Source organism: Nicotiana attenuata, chromosome 1 (assembly GCF_001879085.1).
Source record: "Nicotiana attenuata strain UT chromosome 1, NIATTr2, whole genome shotgun sequence".
Taxonomy (NCBI): Eukaryota; Viridiplantae; Streptophyta; class Magnoliopsida; order Solanales; family Solanaceae; genus Nicotiana; species Nicotiana attenuata.
Window position 1 is genome coordinate 75,576,026 of NC_031989.1, and position 21,847 is coordinate 75,597,872.

Sequence of the window (21,847 nt, forward strand, 5' to 3'; positions counted from 1 at the left end):
TTCTTGTTAGGATGTTCCCCATCTCGGAAATACTTAGAAGCACACACATTCGCACACACTGACCATACCCATGAATTACCATCGTGGCAAACATACGTACACTTTTCACCGCCTATATATATATTTAGGAGGAAAGAAATTTTTTTTTTACAATGCAGCCACTGCATTACATAAGCTTAGGCTTTGAGGTTTAAATTCTTGGGAAGTGCTGTTCAAAGTCATCAAATATCGACCATTACTCTTGCACCGAACATAGGTAAAAAGTAGAGGCCGGAACCAAAATATTGGCAATGAACCATAATATCGTGTAAAACAAAAGAACTAAACTACCTATAACACATGCAACTAATGCGCTCTATTGACCGAAAATTGACAATGCAACTTAACGGCCGTGAAGCGAGGAATAGGAGATGCTTTGAAGGAATCAGATCTTCAGTGTATCAGCTGAAATATACTTTTTGTATAGTATTTATATTGTTGGTCTTAAATTGACACTGTAGATGTTGTAAATCAGATGTTAGACTTCATTAGCTCCCTGCATAGCCAGATAGGGATGCTTTTACCCAGCTGTAAATAACTTCTGTTAGCCAGCACTCATTTGGTGCTGTCCAGTAGTCAAAATTAAATTACCTTACTTCTCCTGATTGGCCCAGCAATTTCTTTTACTCCCTTACTTCAAGGAACCTTACAAAATAGATTCTTCTTTGCAGTTTAACAACAAACTCACATGACCTTATTTCATTATTAAAGATTTACGCTTAATTGCTAGATGTATTAGTACTTTAGTTTGCTCACATTGTATATGTTGTAGGCATTGGCTGTTCTAACAATTAGAGACTATATTGACCAAACCAGAGTAGAAGAAGGCTGAGTATAGAACTTCAAGAAAGCTAAACAACATGTAGAAATATATAACACTAAGTAAGAAATAGATAACACTTGATCTAACGATAAATGAAAAACCATACCTCTACATCACAGACACAAAAGATTCATATATCATAGACATAGTATGAGAATGTATATTGTAACTCACTGTTAAACCACTGCTGCTTCTTGGGCCTTCTCTGCATCCTTGGGGCTTTCAGCAACAACTAGCTCTTTAGCATCTGCTTCTTTTATCATTTTCAGGATGTCTGCCTTTTCCTGTTGAAGTGCTTCAATTTTTCCATTGATCTTCTCCAACTTCGTTTTTAACTTGTTCAGATCTTTGCTTTTATATATATCCTCAGTTTTCCTTTTCTTCTCACTTTTATCCTTTTTCTTGTCGCTCTCTTTCTCATCTTTACCTTCCTTTCCTTTCTGCTTTTGTTGGCTTTCATGTTCTGCTTCCGTATCTGACATTTTATTTCCTCCGCCTATTTTTATCTCCCTAGTAGTGACTTCAGTTTCATGTCCCTTTTCATCAACCTTATCCTTGTCCTCCTTGCATTTCTTTTCCTTATCTTTCTTAGTTTCTTTCTCTTTTCTTCCATGCGCTTCATCATCTGCCTCTAACTCCTCTCTGTTCTTGGTTTTGTTTCCTTTCTCCTTCTCTTCCTTGTGTTTCTTCTCTTTATGCTTCTTTTTCTCTTTACCGCCGTCCTTCTCTTCCTCCATTTCCTCCTTCAACTCCACGTCACTCTTGTCTTTCTTTTCTTTATCTTTGTCCTTCTTTTCCTTGTTGTGTTTCTTCTCTTTATCCTTCTTCCTCCCTGTTTCTTCCAAAGACTCCTCTTTGCTTTTTTCTTTCTTTTCTTCATCTTTGTCCTCCTTTTTTCCCTTCTTAGCTTTCTTCTCATCGTCCTTCTTGTCGTTCTTATCATCCTTCTCTTCCTCACCTTCTACCTCCAGCTTCTGTTTGCTCCTGTCTTTCTTTTCTTGATCTTTATCCTTGCCCTTGTTCTTTTCCTTCTTGTGTTTCTTATCTTTATCCTCATCCCCCTTCTCATCAACCTTTTCTTTCGACTCCTTTTTTTTATTGTCTTTCTTTTCTTTATCTATGTCCTTCTTTTTTTCCTTCATGTGTTTCTTCTCTTTCTCATCATCCTTCTTTTCCTCTAACTCCTCTTTGCTCTTGTCTTCCTTTCCTTTGCTTTCTTTATCTTTATCCTTCTTCTTTTCCTTTTTTGGTTTCTTCTCTTCATCCTGGTTCCTCTCTTTCTCGGCATCTTTCTCCTCCTTTTGTTTCTCCAACTCATTCTTGAACTTATCTTTCTTCTCTTTATCCTTTTTCTCTTTCTTTTCCTTGTGTTTCTTCTCTTCCTCTACATCTTGTGAGTCATCTTCTTTCTCTTCCCCTTTTTCATCTTCGTGTTTTTCCTTCGACTCGCTCTTGGTCAACTTGTCTTTATCTTTCTTTTCTTGCATGTCCTTGTGTTTCTTCTCTTTATCCTTGTCCATCTTCTGCTTTGGTTTTTCTTTCTCAACTGATTTGGTCTTCAAATCGAGTTCCACCTCAGTTTTCTCTTTTACTTCATCAGACTTCTTTATCTTCTTTTCGACTTTGAGATGAATTTCTTCCTTTTCCATCTTTCCTTCTTCCCTGGAAACACCAGCATTTTTGTCTTCCATCTCCAAAATTGTCCTCCGCGTCAATAAGCCTTTAATGTCTCTAAGTTATCTGACAAGAACAAATTGGATAAATGATAAGGTTCGAATTCTGATGGGCAAATAAAAGCATTAGGTAGAAAGCAAAAGTAGAATCACAGAAAAAGATAAAAAAATATTCAGGACAACAATGTTTTTATAGATTGGTTCTGACAAATCCGATCCAGTTGATAGCAGATTGAACTCAATAAGCCACTCTACTTGTTCTTAAAGCATTTCAATCGTTGACGTAAATTCTGTCAGAATTAACTGCATTTTAAACCATAAAACAAAGCCAAATACACAGGAATCCTTCAGCTGCAACTTGATGATGCTGGGGAAAAAGAAAGAAGCCGTAGTGGAACCACCCAGCAATATATTCAATACCTAGCAGCCTCCGAAGTATCATCAAATGAACCAATCCCATGCCACAATACATACCTTCGGCTTCTAACTAATTGGTGTGCCCATAAACCACAATGACCAGTAAACATAGTTTTATGTAAAGAAACCGTTACCTACATAGAAATGATTTTTGCCTATTCCCCCTCATAGATGCAGCACTCAAAAGAATTTAGATAACATCATAGGTCGTAGAATATGTCAGGAACCTCTTCCAAACCTAACAGTGTTTATAAACAATGGTAGTAAGACATGAAATTTACCTATACTCAAATCCTAATCCATCAACTAAACCATTGACATGAATTCCCCATACTGTAATACACATTCTCCACATTGAAATTTGAAGGACTGATCAGTTTTTAACAGGTCAATACAGAAGACGTCCCAATATGCAATGATAAAAAAAAGTACACACGACATAGGAGGTAATAAAATACTTCAGAGATACTCAGTCCTACTAAAAGAGATTATAGATACTAAGTATACATTCCCCTAAGCTCCAACAGAAAGTTTTTTCAATTGGAAAAAGAAACATCTTGTTTGATCACTTTTCTAACAGATCAATATACAAGATGTACTCTAATTCGGGTAGCAGGATGGCTAATATCACACTTGGAGCTTAATTTTCTCTTTATCATATGATTGAGTGTTTGGTACACCAAAAGGTGGAAACCTTTTCCCTCTTGATTCACAAAAAGTTGCGTGGAGGTTCTCTTCCCTGGGAGGGGGATGTTTTTGGTCATCCCACTACGGTATAAATTTCAAATTGGCATCCAAAAAATATTCAAAAGTAGATTAGAAATTCATACAAAAATCTTGCACTAGATCACCATTATAATCTTATTCAAAATGGATTAAACTTTAAGACTTACCCTTTTCACTAAGAAGCAGAAGAACTCCAAGAAAGTCAGAAAAAAGTTTGTTCTTTGGTGCTACTTTTATAGATGGTAGAGAAGTAAAAGGAGAGAGAATGGGATTAGATGTAACGCGTTTGATACGAGTCTATGGTCTTAAATGGCAGCAAATGTAAGATTGGTTCGATTCTTCCTTTATGTCCAGTGTAACTTAGCTTCTTGGTTAAGGAAACAACTGGAGAAACTTCACAGGAATAGAGATCGGGAGAAGCTGCGTGTAACTAACTGGTCGTGTTTCTGAGGTAGGAGTCAATACGTGGGACTTCTAAGTTGATCTTGAACTTCACACGATAGCATTATTTTTATCGTTTCCTTGAGAAATAGGAAAAGAAAAAGAAAGGAACAGTTGCAAAGCTTTTTTCTTTGGATTGTTTTTCCTTTAATGCAGAGGAAAATATGGTTCAATCTCTAAAGGGAAAAGGGTCTAATATATGCTTCTATTTTGGCATATTATATAAATTTACCCTTGGTTATACCGTTGGGATATATCTAGCCTTATTAATAGCCAAATATTTTAAAAATACTCTCTACCTAATAGAATCTCACCAAATTAAAAAATACGTTTTTTTTTTAAAACCCATTAATAACCCATTAAAGTCTTTTTATTTACTGTGTTCTTCTACACATATTAGTCATCTCCTTCGTAGTCACTTGTTGAACTCAAGAAGTGAAAGACATAAAAATACTGACAACCATATATTCATTTATATATTGAGTCCCAATTCTTTTAATATCCTTATCGTATGTTTATTATATTCTACCTTTTCCAATTTCTTTTTTTTTTAGTCTAGCTTCTCTCTTTATTTTTTTCCACCATGTCAAACTTTACCGAATATTTATTAGGATTTTCTTTCCACCATGACTTGAATGTTTATAACATCTTATTAGGTTAATAGTTTTGAAGTCTTAAGGCAGCTACAAAAGTATTTTTTCCTCCAATAGTGAGCCTTTATTGATGAGTATTCACGCACCATGATTTTCTTATTCTGCTTCAAGCATTTGGGTAACAAGTAATCATCACCAAAGTACGCCTTAGAACCAAAGTTAGATTCTAAGCTATGGGATGGGATACTCAGAATTTTTAGTAACAAGTGAACTTATAATAAACAAAAATTAGAAAATAATTAGAAGAGATTCAATTTAGTATCAAGCTACAGCCTAAAGAATCATGAAGAATGAAAGAAAGTACACCAACAAGTTGGAAAGCAAATCAACAACCTAAGTACACTGACTTCATGTATTAACTAAATACATGTATTATTAAAATATATATCAGTTGTTACCAACATTCAAACCAACTGTCAAGTGTGAATTATATTAGACAAAGGGATGCCATATTATAACCACACACGCAAAAAAAACGAAAGTGATAACATGATATCCTAATGCCACCATGAACAACTAATAACCAAAAAAATATGTTCTTATGAATTCCACCATCATTCACGGTCTCTCTCTAAATAAATAAAATGTGTTATGACGTCTCAAAACTTTAGGTTACGCATTTTTAATGATGGGCTTAACCTGTTATGGATTAATGAATTTTTTTTAAAATAATTATTTTATTAATCTGCTAGCTTTCCGTTGGGTGGAGAGTATTTTTAAAAAGTTTGGCTAACGGTAAAGATAAATATGGACCAATAGTATAACGGAGGATAGATGTGAATAATATATTAAAGTAAAGGGTTATATTTGGCCCTTTTTCCATCTCTAAATAAGAGATTTCCGAAGACAAGTAACGTAGAAGTTATATTATATCTATCGTTGTTCAGTGATTAATAATTTAAGTATTATTATTATTATCATCATTGTATTAATACTAGTAAATATAATCGCACTTTGCGTGATTGTAAAAGAATTATTTAGTAAATGAATTCAATACATGAGAAAGAAAACAATCGTAACAACATATATTTGAATTAATCCATAAACTAATTCATCCATTTAGTAGGGGTTAATTCAACATTTGGGTTATTAAGAAATATTCAAAAAGAGCATTATAAAAGGGACTTACGAAGTTAACTTAATTTAGAGTATAAATATTCATTTTCTCAAGCTTTTATCAACAATAACATATTTATGTGGTCCTACAAGTGATCTGATTGCGTAGGATGTATGCAAATTTTATCTGTATCTTGTGTAAGGTAGGGAGCCAAAATAATACTATGACGACTCGATAGGTCGTTTTGAGTATTAGTCATTATTTTTTTGTTTCGAGACCTCTCATAGCTTCCATAGATGTTATATAACTTGTGCACGTAGTCCGTGTTATTTTTCGGAAAGTTTTTACGTAAAATTTTTAAAAACTATAATTTTTGGTTCTAAAAACAACTTGAGTTGACCATGGTCAATATTCTTGGTAAAAGTCTCGGGTCGGTGTTTTGACAATTTCGGTTGGTTATTATAATGTTTTTGGACTTGTACACATATTTGGTTGGCGTCTAGGGTGAACCGCGCGAGTTTCGGTGCATTTTGTGAGAAATTGTGAAAAATGAGTTTTCAAGTTGAAATCTTGAGTTTTGATGATCGATTCTTGTTATTTGATATTATTTTCATGATTTGAGATAGAGAACAATTTTATATGATATTATTACACTTGTGTTCATGTTGGATTTGGAGCCCGAGGGGCTCGGGTGAGTTTCAGATAGGTATCAGATCATTTTGAACTTGTAGCACTGTTGTTTCTGGTGTCTTGTGCTTCGCGATCGCGAAGCTTCTCTCACGATCTCGAAGGGGAAACTTGGGCTGGGGGAAGGTTTCTCTTCGTGAACGCTAAGAAAATGGGGGGGGGGGGGGGGGGGTCTTCGCTTCGCGAACGCGACAAGCATCTCGTGAACACGTGGTTTTGGGGTGACTGGGGGAAGACAGGTGGTTTCTCTTCGCGGACCAGGGTTCGCGAACGCGATGGAAATCTGAGGATTTAGCCTTCGCGAACGCGATGGCCTTTTGGCCAGTGCTCTTCGCCAACGCGTCAGGTGCTTCGCGAACGCGAAGAATACCTCGCGCGCAGCTACTTAAAATCTGAAAGTCAGGATTCTTTTGCAAAACTCCATTTTTTAAAGTTAAAACTCGGTCTAGAGGCGATTTTGAAGAGATTTTCTTCCCCACTTCATTGGTTGGTGATTTTTAACTAGTTTTGATTTATTTTCATAATCACTCATTGATTTTAACCTTTAACATATGAATTTTCATGGTAGAAATTAGGGATTTTGGGTAGAAATTAGGAATTTTGTGAAATTTGGATTTAGACCTCATATTGAGGTCAGATTTTGAAACAAATCACATAACCAGGCTCGGGGGTGAATGGATAATCGGGTTTTGATCCGAATCTCGGGTTTAGACCAAGCGGGCACGTGATTGACTTTTGTTGGTTTTTTTCCAATTTTTTGATTAATGATCAAATATTTTTCAATCCTGAGTAGTTTCTAAAGATTATTTTGAATTATTTGGACTATATTCGGCTAGATTTGATTGGTTTAGAGACTAATTCTAATGAAAAATCCGTGGTTGAGCATTGATTGGTTGTGGAAAGAAGTAAGTATTGTGGTTAACCTTGACTTGAGGGAATTAAGACTTGATTGGACTATTTTCTGTTTGATTTATGTATGGCGACAACGTATATATAAGGTAACGAGTGTATATGCATAATTACGGGAGGTATTTATTTTTTGTTTTTAATTAATTCATGCCTTCATTTAGTCTATGTAATTAATTTTTAAATGCTTTAATTGTTAATTGTAGTTACTTGTTAAATTCATACCTTATCCATCACATGCCTTAATTGCTAATTGCTTCCATGTATTCGTGTCTTGATTTATTAATTATCATTACTTGCTATTTGACCTTGTGTGCTATTAGATTACTATTTTTATCCGCTTTATGACTTTAGTTATGTAATTCTCTTATTGCTTTTCATCTGGATTGCGTCGTAATTGATTGTATATGTTTATTTATATTATTATCATGTGGGATCGAATTGTGCGCCGCAATAATTATTGGTATTATTATGTGGGATCGAGTTGCGCGTTGCAACAAATGTTGTATATTTATATTTTGGATTGGGTTGTGCGCTGCAACGGAGAAAAATATGCTATTTATATATTTGTGGATCGGGTTGTATGTCGCAACAGAGAAGACATTATTTATTGGTATATTTGTGAATCGGGTTGTGTGCCACAATAGAGAAGACGTAATTTAACTATTTTGAGCTATTATTTTCCGTATCCGTGTTGTAATGTGGAGGTTGAGCTTTGATGTTATTCTGGAGCCTTCTGTTATGTAGTTTTTTTCCACCTTCCACGGTATATTTGTTTTCTCTCAGTTGTTGTTATTTCAGTATATTCGTACAGGTTTATACTGAGTGCCTTGTTATAGCCTCGTCACTACCTCATCGAGGATAGGCTCGGTACTTACAGAGTACATGGGGTCGGTTGTACTCATGCTACACTTTTGTACTTCTTGTGTAGATTTTGTTATTGATCCTAGCGGCAGTTAGAGGAGGCTTGCTCGGATTAGCTGATCACGAAGACTTGAGGTATAGCTGCATGGTGTCCGCAGCCCTGAAGTACCCTCCCTTTTCCAGCTCTACTGTTTATTTTTATTTCAAACAGTTATACTTTCATTCAGACTTTGATTGTAGCACTGTTAGAATGCTCATGTACTTGTGACACCAGATCCCGGGTTTGATTAGTCAGCGTTTGAAGTTATTATATCTGCTTTTAAAACTCTACAATTTTATTCTTATCAAAATTTCTTTTAAAATTATTATTTGTATACTAATATTGGCTTGCCTAGCAAGTGGACATTAGGCGCCATCACGGCCCCGAGGTTGGGATTCCGGGTTGTGACAAGTTGGTATCAAAGCGCTAGGTTGTCTAGGTCTCACGAGTCATGAGCAAGCTTAGTAGAGTCTGGAGGATCTGTGCAGAGAAGTTTGTACTTTTCTTCTAGAGGCTATAGGGCTTTTTGAAAATCTCACTTCTTTCTTTCTCTATGGTGCGACTTTATTCTATCACTGAAGTTTGAGCATTCTATCCTTATTCTCTTGCAGATGGCAATAACACGCACAACATCCACAGCCGAGCAGGAGTGGAAGCTCTAGGTTGCAGCCACTACCAGGGATAGGGGCCGGGGCCGAGGTCCAGCTAGAGGTACAGGCAGGGGCGGAGCTCAACCTAGAGCCCGTACAGCTGCACCTATTGCAGAGCCTCAGATTGAGCAGGAGGAGGAGATCCCTGCTCCAACAATGCAGTTGGACCATCTCAGGTCCAGGAGGGGTTCATAGCTACTCCCGTACTTCAGGACGCTCTAGTGCATTTCCTATAGTACCGGTCGTCTCTCAGGTTGGGGAAGAGCCTTGACTTCTGATACCCACACTCCCGAGCAGATGGATCCCATATATCAAACTTTGGCGGTCCCAGCAATTGGAGTAGTTTAGCCTTTCATTGCTACACCAATCGTCTCTCAGGCTGGGGAAAGAGCCTAGACTCCTGCTACCCACACTTCGGAGCAGATGGCTCCCATATATCAGACTGGCGTCCCCAATATCTGGAGTAGTTCATCCTTTCATTCCTACTCAGCCCATAGAGAGGACCATGATGTCTTCTGAGGGGTTGCAGAGATTGTACAAGTTCACAAAGTTATTTCCTATTCGCTTTGGTGGCACACCTTCTTAGGACCCACAGTATTTCATTGACAGTTGCCACGAGGTGTTGCACAACATGGGTATAGTGGAGTCCAATAGAGTGGACTTTGCGATATTCCATATGCACGGCTCTATAAAAAGGTGGTGGCAGGACTATGATCGAGCCAGACCAGCAGGATCTCCCCCACTCACTTAGAATTAGTTTTCACAGCTATTCTTTAAGAAGTTCATTTCTTTTACTCTAAGAGAGGAGTACCACCGACAGTTTGAGCGCCTCCGGTAGGGTAGAATGCCTTTTACTCAGTACGAGACCCGATTCGTAGATTTATCTCGCCATTCAATTGTCTTGCCCCCTACTGAGTGGGAGAGGCTAAGGAGATTCATTGATGCCCTTACTTTTGGTATCAGGCTACAAATGGCCATGGAGAACGGGATGATATTTCATTCTAGGGGGTGGTAGAGATTACTAGATTGATCGAGATGATTCGTGATCAGGATAGGGAGGCGGTATCCGATAAGGGGCATCGTCATGTCGGTGGTTTCAGTAGTGCCTCTTCTGGAGGCAGGGGTTCATTTAGTAGAGGCCACCCTCACAGGTTGATTCAATCAGCACTCCAGTCATCCCATGGTGCTTCAGGTAGTCGTGGTTCTTATAGGCCTTGTCCTGAGCAGCTAGCCTATACTGCACCTTCAGCTTCTATCAATGCACCACCGATTAAGAGCCGTATAGTGGTTATCTGGGCCGTTGGGGTCAATCCCAGATTTAGCAGCTGCAACAGCCAAGACAGTGCTTTGAGTGTGGAGGTAGGGGTCATATCAGGAGGTACTATCCCAGATTTTAGAGTAGTGTGCCTCAGTAGGGTTATCGTGCCATGGTTCCAGCACTGGTTGCTCCACCACCCGCTTAGCCAACTAGAGGCGGGGTCAGGCAGCTAGAGGTGGTGGTCAGGCCGTTAGAGGTGGAGGCCAGCCAGTTAGAGGCCGTCCGAGAGGTGGATGTTAGAGTGGTACGGCTCAGCCTCATTTTTATGAATTCCCAGCCAGACTTGAGGCAGATTCATCTGATGCGGTCATCACAAGTATTATTGCGGTTTTCCATAGAGAAACCTCAGTTTTATTTGTTCCGGGCTCTACTTATTCGTACTTGTCATCCTATTTTGCTTCATATCTGGTTATGCCTCATGATTCTTTGAATGCTCCTGTTTATGTCTCCACGCCTGTGGGAGATGCTATTATGGTAGATCGTATTTCTCGCTCGTGTGTGTCACGACCCGGATTTCCCACCCTCGGGAGTCGTGATGGCGCCTACTGATGGGAGCTAGGCAAGCCAAATTTAATTATTTGTCCATTAATAATCTAGTCCATTCTAACAATTTACGATAATAATACAAAAGCAGCGAAATTCAATAATAAGCGGAAGTCTTATCATTTTATAAAAACTGAATAGAAATACGGACAGTTCAACAAAATCCTCTACCCAAGACTGGTGTCACTGTACTCACGAACTGCTAAGGATACTACATACAACGTCTGAAAGAGAACATAAGCTGTTTGTCTCGAATAGAATGAGATAACAGATAAAAATAAAGAATAGAGGAGACGCCGGGCCTGCGGACGCCATGCAAGGCTACCTCGGGTCTCACTGAAATGAAGCCTGCTCCCACACTACTGATGCTGCCGCTCGAAACCTAGATCTGTGAAAAATAGCACAGAGTGTAGTATCAACATAACCGACCCCATGTGCTGGTAAGTGTCTAGCCTAACCCCGGCGAAGTAGTGACGAGGCTAGACTGGACTACCACATAAACCTGTGCAAATATATATATATATATATACAGCGGAATCGAAATACAAGACAAGTGAAACAATATGGGAGGGGAAGCATGCTGTGGGGAGATAAGAGTTTCAAGTATAAATTGAATAATACAAAGGAAAGGCACAACACATACAACAATAAGGAACGGAGATCAACAAGTGCACGACATCATCCTTCGTGCTTTTACTCTCATCCTCACCAAGCAATAATATAAACAAACGTGCACGGCATCACCCTTCGTGCTTTTACTCTCATTCCTCACATATAATCAATAGAATCGGCACGGAATGGCACATCGTGCGGCACAGCATCACCCTTCGTGCTTTACTCTCTTGTCCTCACAATAAGCAAATAATGCACGGCATCACCCTTCGTGCTTTACACTCTTTCCTCACAAGAAACGAACAATGCACGGCATAACCCTTCGTGCTTTAACACTCTTCCTCACCCAATCAACAATCACAAACAAGGGCAAGGGAATAATAAAACAAGAATGGAAGTCCCGGCAAGGGTACACAAACAAACAAATAAAAACCCGGCAAGGGTACAACATCAATAACCAACAACGTCCCGGCAAGGGAATAAATCATTAACTCTTCTCTTTCTTTCACTTTTATCTCAAAGTTCACATTATCACTTGAGCAATGCTCCAAGGAGTTACTTATCTCATATACCTTCACAATTTGTATTTCAACCCGAGCCAATGCTCCACGAAGTTCAAACATCACAATCTCTTTACAACATATAGAAGTCATCATTTAAGCATGGAAGGCATAACAACAACCAAACTTCTCGCAAAATAAGGACTCACGGTCATGCTAGACACCAATGTATAGATACTCGTCACCATGCCTATACATCGTACTCGACAATTAGCAAGTTACAAATAAGACTCAACTCCTATTCCCTCAAGCTAGGGTTAAACCAAACACTTACCTCGATGCCTTGAACTCAACTCAAGCCTCAACTATGGCTTTACCCCGTGATTCCACCTCCAATCCGCTCGAATCTAGTCACAAATTACTTAATTGCTTTAATAAACATTAAATGAATCAATTTGAATGCATAAAAATGAATTTCCCAAAGTTTTTCCCAAAAATTCCAAAATCGCCTCCGGGCCCACGTGGTCAAAACCCGAGGTTCGAACCAAAACCCGGTTACCCATTCCCCCACGAACTCAAATATGTAATTTGTTTTGAAATCGGACCTCGAATTGAGGTCCAAATCCCCAATTTTTGAAAAACCTAGGTTCTACCCAAAACCCTCAATTTCACCCATGAAAATCTTTGATTTTAAGGAGAAAACATGTTAAATGATGTTAATGAATGAAAGAACTGAGTAAAAATTGACTTACAAATGATTTGGAATGAAACTTGTTCTTGAAAAATCGCCTAAGGAGTTGTATTTTGAAAGTGGGGTGAAAAATGGCCTAAAATTCGACTAAGTATGAAAATTGCTGGGCTGCAGATATGGGAATTGCGAACTGGGTTCGCATTTGCGAACCCTGCAGGCTTGGGAAATGCGAAAGGAAATTCGCATTTGCGAACTCTAGGAAATTTGGGCTTGTTCGCATTTGCGAACAATTAGTCGCATTTGCGACCTCCAGCCATCTAGGCACACTTCGCAATTGCGAAGGAGGACCTCGCATTTGCGAGCCAAGGCAGGCCTGGGCTGGGTTCGCATTTGCGAACCAGCCTTCACATTTGCGAGTTCGCATTTGCGAACCAGGCTTCGCAATTGCGAAGCCTGCAGGCCTGTTCATACCAGCAGCAATTTCTGAGATTTATAAGGTCAAAATGCAACTCGACACCTATCCAAAACTCACCCGAGCCCTCGGGGCTCCAAACCAAACATACACACAACCTCAAAAACATCTTACGGACTTATTCGCGGGATCAAATTGCCAAAATAACATCATATACATTGAATTAAGCCTCAAAATCCATGATTCCTTCCAAATTTTCATAAAACATCAAATCTCCCATTTTAAGTCCAAAACACGTCAAACGACGTCCATTTTCTACCAAACTTTACAGAAAGCACTTAAACCATATATAAGACTTGTACCGGGCGCCGAAACCAAAATACGGGCCTTATACCACAGTTTTTTAATCAAATTTCATTTCCAATTTCCTTAATTATTTCTAGAAAACAATTTCACACAAAAATTCATTTCTCGGGCTTGGGACCTCGAAATTCGATTCCGGGCATACGCCCAAGTCCCATATTTTCCTACGGACCCTCCGGGACCGTCCAATCACGGGTCCGGATCCGTTTACCCAAAAAGTTGACCGAAGTCAAATTTATTCAATTTAATATCAAAGTTTAACATTTTTCTCACGGAATTCATATTTAAGCTTTCCGGCTACGTGCCGGATCTGCGCACGCAAATCGAGGCAACCCCAAAAGAGGTTTTCAAGGCCTCAGAAGCATAGAATGAGTAAGGAAACAAGTGTTGACCCTTTGGGTCGTCACAGTGTGTGGTTTCTATTAGGAGCTAAGAGACTAGGGTAGAACTTCTACTTCTTAATATGGTGGATTTTGACTCTTATGCATGAATTGGTTGTCACCTTATCATGCTATTTTGGACTATCACGCTAAGACTATGACATTAGCCATGTCGGGGTTGCCTCGATTGGAGTGGACAGGGACTTATGGCCATTCCACTAGCAGAGTCATTTCATATATGAAGGTTCGACATATGGTCGAGAAAAGGTGTTTGGCATATTTGACATATATCCCTGATCCTAGCGCGGAGGTTCCTTCCATGGATTCAGTTTCAGTTGTCCGCGAGTTCCCTGAGGTGTTTCCTTCATATTTGTCGCGGATGCCACCCAACAGAGATATTGATTTATGCATTAACTTGGTTCAAGACACTCAGCTCATTTCTACCACACCATACTGTATGGCCCCAGTTGAGTTGAGAGAATTGAAGGAGCAATTGTAAGGTTTGCTTGATAAAGGATTCATTAGGAGTAGTGTCTCTCCTTGGGGTGAACTAGTGTTGTTTGTGAAGTAGAAGGATGGGACGATGAGGATGTGCATACATTATTGACAGTCGAACAAAGTCACTATAAAGAACAAGTACACGTTGCCGAGGATTGATGACTTATTTGATCAACCTTAGGGCGCCAAGGTGTTTTCCAAGACTGACTTGAGATCTAACTACCATTTTGAAGATTAGGGCATCGGATCTCCCTAAGAAAGCTTTTTGGACTCGGTATGCTCACTATGAGTTCTTTGTGATGTTATTTGGCTTGACTAATGCTCCAGCATCCTTTATAGATTTGATGAATCGGCTGTTCAAGCCCTATTTGGATTCTTTTGTGATCATCTTCATTGATGATATTTTGGTCTACTCACACAGTCGAGAAGCATGAGCAGCATCTTTTGATTGTACTTCAGACTTTGAGGGATGGTCAGTTATATGCCAAGTCTTCAAAGTGTGAGTTCTGGTTGGACTTGGTTGCCTTGTTGGGCTCTGTTGTATCTTTTGAGGGAATTAAAGTGGATCCTAAGAAGATTGAGGTAGTTTAAAACTAGCCTAGAGCTACTTCAACTACAGAGATTCGCAGCTTCTTGCGTTTGGGAGGTTATTATCGCCGGTTCTTGGAGGGGTTTTCATCTATCTCAGCCTTGGTGAGCAAGTTGACCCAAAAAGGTTCTCTTTTCATATGGTTCGACGAGTGTGATTTGTGCTTTCAGAAGCTCAAGATTGCATTGACTACAACTTAGTATTGGTGTTGCCTACAGGTTTAGGATCATATACCGGTATTGTGATGCATCGCGTATTGGGCTTGGTACGGTGTTGATGCAGGATGGTAGGGTGATTGCCTACGCATATCGGCAGTTGAAGGTTCATGATAAGAATTACCATGTTCATGACATAGAGTTGGCTGCCATTGTTCACATGCTGAAGATTTGGAGGCACTATCTGTATTGTGTTCATTGTAACGTCTATACCGACCATCGGAGTCTCAAGCAAAAGGATCTTAATTTGTGGCAGTAGAGATGGTTAGAGTTGCTGAAAGACTATGATATCACCATATTATATCATCCAGGGAAGGCCAATATAGTAGACGATGAATTGAGTAGAAAAGCTGAGAGCACGGGCAGTTTGGTATATTTACCCGTTGTAGAGAGGCCACTAGCCATGGATGTTAAGGCTTTGACCAATCAGTTTGTGAGATTGGATGTTTTGGAGCCCAACCGTGTTCTTGCTTGTGTTGTAGAACAATCATTGTTGTTGGAGCATACCAAGGCTCGCCATTTTGATGATCCTTACTTGTTGGTGTTAAAGGATGCAGTGCAACGGGGTGGTGCTAAGGAGGTTGTGATTGATGATGATGGTGTTATGCGGCTTCAAGGCCGGATATCTGTTCCAAATGTTGATAGGTTGAGTGAGTTGATCCTTGAGGATGCTCACAGTTGTAAGGCCCCGGAAAATTTCGCTAAGTAATTTAGGATTTCATGGTGCCATATAGGCTAATTATAATATTTATGTGCTATTAACATGATGGACATCAATTGGATTTGGTAAATAGGTGTATAAGACTTATAATACGTAATGTGGGGTCTAATGGGAGGCCTAAGTCTAAGTCAAGTTAGAAAATTTCATAATGGGCTAAAATTCCAAATGAGTTTGCACAAGTCCACACTTTGAACGAGCATATCTATCTATCTATCTATCTATCTATCTATATATATATATATATATATATATATATATATATATATATATAAGGTTTTATGTGATGAATAACCTATCATATGAAAGGTCTTCGAGTCTAGTTTCCAACGCTTCAAACCGTTCGTCATTTGGACATTCCTACACAAAGTTATGATCAAATTACCAAAGGCTGGAAAAATGCGATCCTGTGTCAGTTCTGCGATCGCAAAACCATTATGCGGTCCGTATAATTGATCTGCGACCGCAAATCTGGTCGCAAACTGGACCACTGTAGCCCAATTTTGGGCACCAGTTCTGCGATGTATTTTGCGACCCACATTCCTATTTTGCGGTCCATTATGCGACTGCAGACCCGATTTCAGAGGCTTATTTTTTCTATTTTTATAACCCGACCCCATTTTAATATATAGGCTTTGGGGATTCATTTGGGGTCATTTTTCTACTGATTTTAGAGAGAGTTAAGAGCATATAGAGAGAGAAAGAAAGAGCCTAGCTTATAATCACCCAAATCTTGCTCAAGTTTTCAAGAATCAAGGAAGATAACCACTTGATTGTCCTCCATCCGGGTAAGTCCTTCCAAGATTTTATGTAAGAGGTTAAGGGTTCAAATATGTAGTGGGGATTAGAAATAGGCCATGCATGTGGGACTAAGTTGTAGTATGTGATATTAAAGAACTAATTTGGGTAGTTCCTGTTAAAATTGGTTGAGGGAAGAAGGAATTTCCATTTTCAGACCTTGTAGACTACTTCACATGTTAGGTGTTTGATAAAATTCCTAAGAGAGTTATACCATGGGTAATCTTCCTAATTATTAATCGATTCCCGCTATCTCCTTATAGATTGTTATTGCTAGAGGTGTTGGTGGATTGTAGAAACATAAGGAAAAGCTCTTTGAGGTATGTATGGCTAAAACCCCCTCTTCTTAGAAATTGAGCTCCCATGGTGTCCCCGCATATGTTGTAAGTCCGAAATTTGATTTTTGTAGTATTTGTTATTTCAAAGGATTTGGTGTTGCAAGAATATAAGTGAAAGGTGTGTCTCAATGTGTTTAATGTGCTATTCTTGGTAAATTAGGGATATGTGAAGAATGTGAACTATATGCTAAATTGCCTAGATTCAAATCAAGTTTAAATTGTGATTATTATGCCGAATCATGAGAATTCCTCTCTATGCTTATAACTTGAATTGCTCTTGTATGTGCCCATTATCTTAGATTGCAAGTTTGATGTTGAAAGTGAAAGTGATGTGGAATGTGAGTTATGAAATGTGGCCTAGTGCCAAGTATGATGTGATAATTGTGGCCCTAAATGCCTATGAATTGATATATGTGAAGTAAAGATTGAAATGAGACGATTAATGAGAAAGGAACAACGCCTTGGTAAGGCGGGCTAGCCGATCGGGCCGTGATCGGACGCCATGCCGCACACATGGTGGTATTGTGCTAATATTGAATTCCGAAAAGTGAGAATGAGATTGTGATTGAGGTACATGTCTCAAATGAGGCAACCTAGCCGATCGGGTCGTGATCGGACTTCGCTCAAGAAAGCGGTGGTATTGTGAATGATGATGAACTGTATTAAATGCCCCAAACTAAAGCTATGGAAATTATGTGAAAGTTATGTGATTCCTTTTATTGATGATTTAGTGATTGTTTAAAGCTTTTGTTGAATCCTTATGATTTCTTTGTTCTTGTATGGTTGTTCTTTCTAATAAGATGGTGTTTAGTTATACATACTAGTGCTATTCGATGGCACTGACGTCCCTTTTGCCGGGGGCGCTACGTCTTTAAATGGATGTAGGTGGTTGTCGCTCCCCCTTTTTCCTTCGCGGAATCGGGTTTGTGACATTCGATTGGGACAACTATTTCCTTTTGGGAAAGAGGTTTGCAATTTTGAAGAGTCGCCACCTAACGATTTTAAGGTACGTTAGGGCACCTATGGGGTTCAACTACAACTATGTTTGATAACCAGAGATAGGGTAAGGGCTTGAAATTATCCCAAGGGGAAGGTGTTAGGCACCCCTCAGGATCCACTAGTGTGGTTCCCGGCCACATAGTTCTTTGTGAATTTGTGCAATTAACAAGTAAACAAACAAGGCTCAAATAAGAGGAGATTTCAAATACACAAGTGTTTGGAAATGATAAAATAAAGCAAAGTTTTGAAAGAGTTATAACTAAGCATGCTGACGAATACAAAGGGGGTCCTAGGTTTATTTGTAATATGGATCACATCAATGCAATACCCGGTAATCACTCCTCAGAAGAGGGGCTACACGTGGTATTAGCGCACCGGTCATCATATCCATATCTACCCTTCCCACCCTGTTAAGGTATTAAAGCGCGGATTGGTCTCGACCTCTATTGCATGCTATTACCCGTCCCATTTCTATCAGTCCCGGAGGAGCTTAGGACTACTATTTCTATAAGAGGGAGGATTTTAGGACGACTCTTGGGTTTTTAAAGGTGAAAAAGACTAAGGCGACATTCAAAACACATAGGACTGCATATTAGGGGAAACGTGTAAACAACTAAGAGGCTCATATATACCTCCTCAAGTAAAGCACATAAATAGCATGACTTAAACACATTTAGGGTCAGAATTTAAAGTACTAAGACAGGGGAGTTTTAGTTGAAGCAGACTAATTTACGTAACTCAGACAAGAAGTCTGAATCAGGCCTGCCTGCTGGCTGTAGTAGTTGCTAATTAACAAAGGCGGATTCAGTTTTATCATTATTACCTAAGGCTTGCCTAAGTGTGTATTGATGATACCCTATAAGCGTGATATCTATTACTGATTCTAAATGGCAAAGCAGTAATAGTTTTAAACAAGCAATTTGGATCCTATAGGCATGCTTTCTAAAACCGCATTAAAGAAAGGGGTAAATTGTTTAAACTGATTCAAAACAGTACGAGTCAAACTGCTTTTTTAACTAAACTGGCTTCAGATCCTATAGACATAATCTCTATTGTTGCTGATTTTAAATCCTACAAACATGGTATCTAGTATTAAAGGATGAGATGATATCTAATTGAACATGAAATGAAGCAGGCAGGATTTACAGCGAAATTCCTATATGCATGATTTCTATAAAATACTGACTTTAATCCTATAGACATGACATCTAATTTTGAAGCTGATTTTTAACCTTGTAGACATGATGTCTGATCATAGCCATTAGATCCTATAGACATGATTTCTAAGTGTGGAGGTAAACATGCGGAACTTTATTAATCAGATCCTATAGGTAGGATATCTAAGCGTAGAGGTAAAACATGCAGAAATTTATTAAACAGATCATATAGGCAGGATATCTAAGTGTGGAAGTAAAACATGCAGAATTTGGAAACAGACCCTATAGGCATGTTATCTACCCTCCTAATAGCTAAAACATACATAATTACCCCGTCCCTTTTCACTAGCCAACCCCAATATTTATTACAAATTATTACAGACCAAATACTGAATTACATCAGAAAAGTGTAAAATAAGAAGTTACAACCATAGGAAGCCTGATTCTGACTTCCTCTCTGAGTTATGGAATAAACCACCTCAAATGCCACTTGTTTCAAAGCCTTTCTCAGACTTGGGTGGGTCAAAGTTCCCTAAGGGTCTCAAGGGACCCCGGGCAGTGCTTACACCCAGGTTTGCATAACCATATAGAGATGAGTGCAGTGTGGAAGGGCCAACCCTTATGTGTCCAAGTTCAGAGGGAGCTCAAGGGTCCCAAGGCAAGGCTCACACAAGAAGGGCAGAACCTAGGTTCTAAGAGTATAGTGGAAGTGCAAAAATAGAGATTTATTTAAAACCAGGGTGAGAATAGTAAAGGGTAAGGGTGATTTGAAAACAGTAGCAGTAAAACTTAAACTACACAGAATCAGTAGTTGCACAAAGGGATCAGGGGTTTTGGGAATATATTGCATGAAGCATATGACCCTAGGAGGGGTCAGGTTTGAACATGCACAGCAATAGATGATGCTGGCATGCCCACAAACCAGCCAGCGAACACAAACACAAAGAGGGGATGTGGGGTTTGGGATTCATACACATAGGAGAGCATTGATCTAAAAAGGGAAGGGGACACATTTCAACATGTTAGTAATGTAACTTGATTGCAGAAACATAAGCAGAAGTGGACAAACACGAGAGAAGTTGGAACAATTACAGAAACATGTTGTTGTTGATGCTTGAAAATTAATTAGGACATACCAGTAAAGAAGCAAAGTGCAGTAAGGAAAAGTAAGCAAGATTCCACAGTCTAGCTTTGGCTTTCAGCCGGCTAGCCAAAGTAATAGCACAAATAGCAGTAAAGAAAGAGAGAGTTTTAAGTGTGAGTGTGTGTTTTTGAACTCAAGTTCTTCCGTCTTAAAGAAAAGAGGGGGTGGGTATTTATAGTTTTGAAAACAAGTCATAAGTAAGGTAATAAGTAAAGTCTTAACACAAACATGGAAACAATCTCAAGTCAGAATCAATTAACACAAGTGATTCATTTTAATTAAGGAATCACTGTTTAACGGGTACTAACAGGTCTCATTTAAGGAAAGAAAAATCATGTTCGGACAGATTGATTATTGCCATATAAGGGGCAGTAAAAGCATGCAGTAAACAATCAAGTCCAAGTACAAAATAGGCTTATTGTGAAAAAGGATTCAGCAAGGTAAAATATCGCAGTAAAGGGAAAGGAATCAATTAATTTAAACAAGCGAGTAGAATTAGGGTTAATAAAAGAAAAGCTTTTGCAATCATTCACAAGATCAATAAAGGAAGAAATATGATTCTGCACTTCAGTATATAAATAGAGCGAACAGAAGCATCAGACATGCGAGGCCAAACACATTGGCAAAAGAGATGACACAAACATACAGTAGTGGAAGAAATAAGCTAGGATTCAGTAGTAAGAAAAATATTCGAAGCACAGTAGTCAAGTAGGTCAAGTAGTCATATAGAATCAACAGTGAAGAAGAACATAGTATCAGGTAAGAGAAATCAGAAACAAGTAAAGGTCTCACAGTAGTAATAAGTGAGAAAACTTCTAAGAAATTTAGGGCTTCAACAGTAGTCGAGTTTAAGAGATGGTAAGAACTCAAAAATAAAACAGGTCAAACGAGGAAAATAGAGTCTGAAACAAAAAATAAGTGCACATTCAAACAAACAGTCTCAGAACTCGGATAAGACTAAAAGGAACTAGGGTTTTTAAACATGCGGAAATAGATAGAAGAACAACATGAGCAAATCGTTTTAAACATAGCAAAATCACAACAACATTAAGATCAGAGAAGAGATCTTTTGAAAGACCTAAAGGAAAACCCTAATCGTTGAAAAGTGAAGAGTCACTTTGAAAGAAAAGTCAAACAACCTTCGAGAAACACTTAAAAAGTTCATAGTAGGCACAGATATAAAATAGATCTGAAAGAAATCGAAAGGTCTTAGAGATTAGGGTTTCAGAAAACCCAAAAGAAATGAGAAAGATCTCGAAAGTTACCGATCTAACCAGGAAAGTCAAGGATCTGCCTTGAAAGGCCATGAACGGCCAAAGAAAGGTCATGGATGGTCGGAGAAAGGCCATGGACGATAGTCGAGCAAGGACTGGACCAGATTCCTTTGAGGACCGGCCATGAAACCACAGAAACAAACACCTAGGAGCCATAGGAGGCTGATACACGTCCCAAATGATCACGAGGGGCCATGGATTAGGAAGGTATTAGGGTAGATTAGGGTGGGATTAGATGGCAGCGACTAGGGTTCGTAAGGGTTTCAGAGAGAATTTGAGAGAAGAGGGATTCAAGGGCGGCGTTTGGTGAAGAATGAGGTAG

At 38.9% G+C, this 21,847-nt stretch overlaps 1 protein-coding gene across 1 annotated transcript; it reads right to left on the minus strand.

The window, feature by feature from the left end:
• LOC109228997 (DNA ligase 1-like) lies at positions 875-4,226 on the minus strand. Its single transcript, XM_019394292.1, has 2 exons — positions 3,846-4,226; positions 875-2,602 (listed from the first exon to the last, which is right to left on the minus strand). Exon 2 carries the CDS (start codon positions 2,551-2,553, stop codon positions 1,039-1,041), a length of 1,515 nt encoding a protein of 504 aa, XP_019249837.1. The 5' UTR covers positions 2,554-2,602; positions 3,846-4,226; the 3' UTR covers positions 875-1,038.

Bases quoted from the DNA above. Each gene is read 5' to 3' on its own strand.
- LOC109228997 (XM_019394292.1), bottom strand. From the start codon at position 2,553: ATGGAAGACAAAAATGCTGGTGTTTCCAGGGAAGAAGGAAAGATGGAA.